Raw genomic sequence first — 2,118 nt, forward strand, 5'->3', positions numbered from 1 at the left:
GTAATGGGAAGGGGCACCAGAGGCCAGTAATGTAGTAATTTTATAATACAGTAATCTGTTAAGCTGTGGCTGAACTTCTTGTGAAGGTTATCACCACCTTTGTACTGCACTGTGAATCCTGCCTAATGTGCTGTCTGCAAAAGCATAGAACAAGACTTAGAGTATAAAAAACCAAATTGAAGCAAATAAAATTCACTACAATACCTTCCAACCAATTGCCGAGTACTCTTTCAGTGACGTTTGTACGCACACTGTAAATGGGCACTGTTTCCAGCTTTTGTATGGCTATGGAGGCAGGACTCGTTGCGGAACTGTGGCCTGCAATGTCCATGACAAAGATTTTTATCTCGCCAATTTACATATCTGCAGACTCAACCATTTACCAATGTAAGTATTGTACGAACCAGTTGTTATACTTGCATATTCTGGTGAGCTGGTTAGCTCAGCACACGGAATGTCCATGTCATGTGCATAGTGGTTGTGCCCTGGAACTGATGCAGAAAAACAGCATATGATTTATTGCAGTCCGCATTGTCAGTCACATACAAAAATGAAGTACTGCTCTGCACGCATGAACTTCACATTCCATGTTTTTACTATCCTCACCTGCTTGTGACTTTACCAATGATTCACCTTGGCCTATGCTTGTGGTGCTGGACTCTGAAAGTTATAAATGCCAAATACATACTTGCAGCAGTATACAAAAACACTCGAGCCCTATATTTGTGCAGGGCTATTCATCTGCACTAACCTCTTGTGATCGCACCAGTAACAATTGACTTTGAATCCTTCCTTGGCTTTAGGTCACAAGCTTTTTGCTTGCGCTTTAGCAGTGACTGGCCAGGACCAACTTTAAGCCCTGGAAGTTAGAATGGCTGTTGCATACTGACCAAATGCACATATCATGCCCAACAGTCTAGCATGATAACTTGTCAGATTTAACTTACCATGTTTGCCTGAAGTGCTAACAGGTGGCTGAGTGTCCTGCTTTGGACTTTGCACACAAATTACTTGCTGTTGTCGTAGTATCGATTGGCCAGGCAGTATTTCTGAAAGAATTACCTCTAAAAGTTGCATAGGCACTTATGCAATATATATTTGCAGCATAACTAAAGCAAAACATAGCACATCTAGCAGTCTTGTTAGCACTCACCAGTTTTTCTCGGAGCACGAGTTGCTGGCTGCGTATTTAGCTTCATGTTGGGTGCATGAACTGTCCAGTGTTCTTTCAGGAGTGACTGCCCAGGTTGTACGTGATGAAAGCTGGCCACTGAAGATCACAAATACAAACACCTTTGCAGTACCTGTCATGAACTTGTAGAGCACATCGATGTGTCAATGACACTACACTTTATACTCACTGGTAGTGCTCATACTGCAAGTCACTGGCTGCCCGTCCTGCTGCAGGTTCGATGCCTGGTGTCGTTTCAACAGTGATCGCCCAGGATTTGCACAGACACGGTCAAACCCTGAAGGTTACAAATGAGAATAAGCATTGAATTATATAATATGCATTGAAAATATGCCCGCAATTAAGTAATAAAGCACATCCAACTGTAATAATATGAGCATACTTGTACCATTTTTGCTCACACTGCTGCCTGGTAGCTGTGGCACGTGCCTGAGGCTGCATCTATATGCACACACTTTTGGCTTGAGAAGAGATCGCCCTGGCTTCGTTGCTCTAGGAACTTAATTGAAAAAAAAGGCACCTGCTCATAAGCTTGCTGGTGTCCAAAGTACAACAATGAACAAATGCACTTCACTAGATTAAAATAGAAGTGGGTGCACAAAAAGGCCAGTATTGTAATGTGTTCCTAGTTTCCCTCTTCAGTGCAGCAACTGAATACCCCTTGTATTCAAAGGGTATTCAGATTAAGGATCAGGAAGTACAGGACGAGGGTTCTACCAGAAGGGTGGAGAACTGGGGTTATTATTTATGATATAGAAGTCTGCACATTCAGACTAGGATGCAACAAGCGCATGTGTCAGCCTCCATGTGCACCTTTTTGTGCTTCAATACCAAAAATATCACAAGTTTACTGAATTCAGCAGTTCAAAGAATTGGGCAAGTTCCTATATTACGCATTGCTGAAGCACATACAGTGGCATTTTGCC

The 2,118-nt window shown here is 42.5% G+C and overlaps 1 protein-coding gene across 1 annotated transcript; it reads right to left on the minus strand.

Annotated features, from left to right (window-relative positions):
* Positions 1–746: 746 nt before the first annotated feature.
* Positions 747–1,502, minus strand: LOC119462747 (uncharacterized). The gene is made up of 4 exons (XM_049672909.1): positions 1,362–1,502; positions 1,154–1,270; positions 948–1,049; positions 747–859 (listed from the first exon to the last, which is right to left on the minus strand). Exons 1-4 carry the CDS (start codon positions 1,372–1,374, stop codon positions 747–749), a joined length of 345 nt encoding a protein of 114 aa, XP_049528866.1. The 5' UTR covers positions 1,375–1,502.
* Positions 1,503–2,118: the final 616 nt, after the last annotated feature.

Source organism: Dermacentor silvarum, chromosome 8 (assembly GCF_013339745.2).
Source record: "Dermacentor silvarum isolate Dsil-2018 chromosome 8, BIME_Dsil_1.4, whole genome shotgun sequence".
Taxonomy (NCBI): Eukaryota; Metazoa; Arthropoda; class Arachnida; order Ixodida; family Ixodidae; genus Dermacentor; species Dermacentor silvarum.

Coding starts and splice junctions, on each gene's coding strand:
- LOC119462747 (XM_049672909.1), bottom strand. Junction 1,050..1,153: donor TCGTGCTCCGAGAAAAACTG/GTGAGTGCTAAC, acceptor TAATTCTTTCAG/AAATACTGCCTGGCCAATCG. Junction 860..947: donor TAGCACTTCAGGCAAACATG/GTAAGTTAAATC, acceptor TCTAACTTCCAG/GGCTTAAAGTTGGTCCTGGC.